A 2,083-nucleotide genomic window follows, 5' to 3' on the forward strand; every position below is an offset into this window, starting at 1 on the left:
TTTTTTTTTTTTTTTTTTTTTGGTACTAGGGATTAAACTCAGGGGCACTCAACCACTAAGCCACATCCTCAGCCACATTTTATATCTTATTTAGAGACAAGGTCTCACTGAGTTGTTTAATGCCTTTGCAGTTGCTGAGGCTGGATTTTTAAAAAATATTTATTTTTTATTTGTAGTCGGACAAAATACCTTTATTTATTTATTTGTATGTGGTGCTGAGGATCGAACCCAGGGCCTCACACATGCTAGGTGAGTACTCTACCGCTGAGCCACAACCCCAGCTCCAGCTGAGGCTGGATTTGAACTCCTGTCTCAGCCTCCCAAACTGCTGGGATTACAGGTGTGCATCACTGCGCCTGGCTCCCAGAGATTCTTGATGGAGCCAAGACAGGAGCTGGATGTCCTGACTTTCCTCTCAGGGGAGGAGTTGGGGTGCAGGCTTGGCCTGGTCTGTCCTGTGGGAAAGGAAAGTGACTGACTGCCAGGACAGGTAGGGAAGGCTGGTAAAGGCTAATGATGGGGCACATGGGCCCCTTGAGCTGCAGGAGACAGGAAACAGTGGTGGCCCCTAGGCCTACTTCTCTTTTTTTTTTTTTTTAATTTAGGTGAAGGTCACATAACATAAAATTAATTATTTTATAATAGGCAACTCAGAGGCATCTGGCACTCCCCACCCCTTGCTTTTGTGTGTTCCACTCAGTAATGGCAACAACAGAAAATGAGGAATCGAGTCCCCTTCCCCCTGCCAGGTCTAGTATTCCAAGGAGCTGCCACTGGTCATTTAAATTAATGACCAAGATGCCAAACAGGCCTGGAGACTAGAGCAGCCCACAACCCCACCCCAACCATCTCGCTCAACTCAGGGAAGATGCCCAGAACACTCATGCCTCCCTGGTGCCTCTCCCCAAGCCCCCAGAGTTTAGGATCACCCCATCCCCTGGCTCCTTACTATCAGCCTATACACAACTCCCTCTACCACTGTGTAGGAGGCAGGAGCTCTAGTGAGGAGGGGTCTCAGAGCCCAGGGACCCTGGCCACTAGTTTAGGCTAAGCAACGCTCAAACAGCTTGGGGCAAGGAAAGGAGGAGGATGTGGGTCTGTTCAGCATTTAAAGGCACACCTAGTAACAGAAAAACCCATTTCATCACCCCAGACCCCACCCCAGTTTCCAAGTGGAAATTGAGAAGAGAGCAAGGCCACCCCAGGAGCAGCAGCCAGATCACTCTGCCCCCTGTCATCTGCTGTCCTCCTACAGCAGGAGATTTCAAGCCAAGATAGATCCCCCCCCTTACCCCTGGGGACTGTCTGGGCTTGTCTTCAGAGATGAGAACTCTGACTGGGGGGCCACTATGCCCAGCTCTGCACCCTTAGTGCCTGCGTGAAAGAAAGGCAGCCCCCTCCTGGTTGGGACTGCAGTTGTGTATTTGGGGCGCATGTGAAGAGCCAGCCCACCCCATCTTCTCACTGCCATGAAATGGTGGCAGCAGCTGCTGCAGCTGCCTTAACTGGGAAGGAGGGAGCCTGGCTGGGAGAAGCCCCTTGACGTGGAGGGGGAGGGGCAGCTGTGTCTTGAGGTCTCACTGGGGGGTCTGGAGGGCAGCGCAGTTGTATGGTAGGTAGCCATCCCCCACCCGGTATCACCCTTCATTCTGATCACCCTTCATTCAGTAGAATCTGCACCAGCCTCAAGCCTAGGTTCGGAGCGCAGGGGCTTGCTGGGACCTTCCCGAACGGGGATGGGAGCTTCTAAATGAGGGTGCTCTCTTTCTGGGAAGGGGGTGGGAAGTGCACCTTCTGCACGCGCCACCCTGAATGTCAGTGATGGGGGAATACACACCTGTGTGTGTGAGTGTGTATGCGTGTTCGTGCGCTCGTGTGTGTGTGTGTTCACCAGCTCTATGTCACATCGGCCCCACCCAGAGCTCCCGCGCCCTAACCCCTCCCATGTGGCAGGGTCCCCTTGCTGTCGGCGCGCCCACCCTCACCCGGTCACAACACCCGCAGCCCTCTGTTCTCAGACAGACACCCACGCCCCGCGCGCGCTGACCTGCTCCATGCTGCGCCCGACTATGCCGTCGTCGCC

At 54.0% G+C, this 2,083-nt stretch overlaps 1 protein-coding gene across 1 annotated transcript in view; it reads right to left on the reverse strand.

Moving 5' to 3' along the window:
• Positions 1-2,077, reverse strand: part of Arhgap23 (Rho GTPase activating protein 23) — an 83,333-nt gene extending 81,256 nt beyond the window's left edge. Inside the window, exon 1 of the mRNA XM_015506632.2 lies at positions 2,048-2,077. Within this exon, the coding sequence (XP_015362118.2) occupies positions 2,048-2,056 (9 nt within the window). The 5' untranslated portion in view covers positions 2,057-2,077. The remainder of the gene's footprint in view (positions 1-2,047) is intronic.
• Positions 2,078-2,083: the final 6 nt, after the last annotated feature.

The sequence above is a fragment of the Marmota marmota genome, unplaced genomic scaffold (assembly GCF_001458135.2).
Source record: "Marmota marmota marmota unplaced genomic scaffold, marMar, whole genome shotgun sequence".
Classification (NCBI taxonomy): Eukaryota; Metazoa; Chordata; class Mammalia; order Rodentia; family Sciuridae; genus Marmota; species Marmota marmota.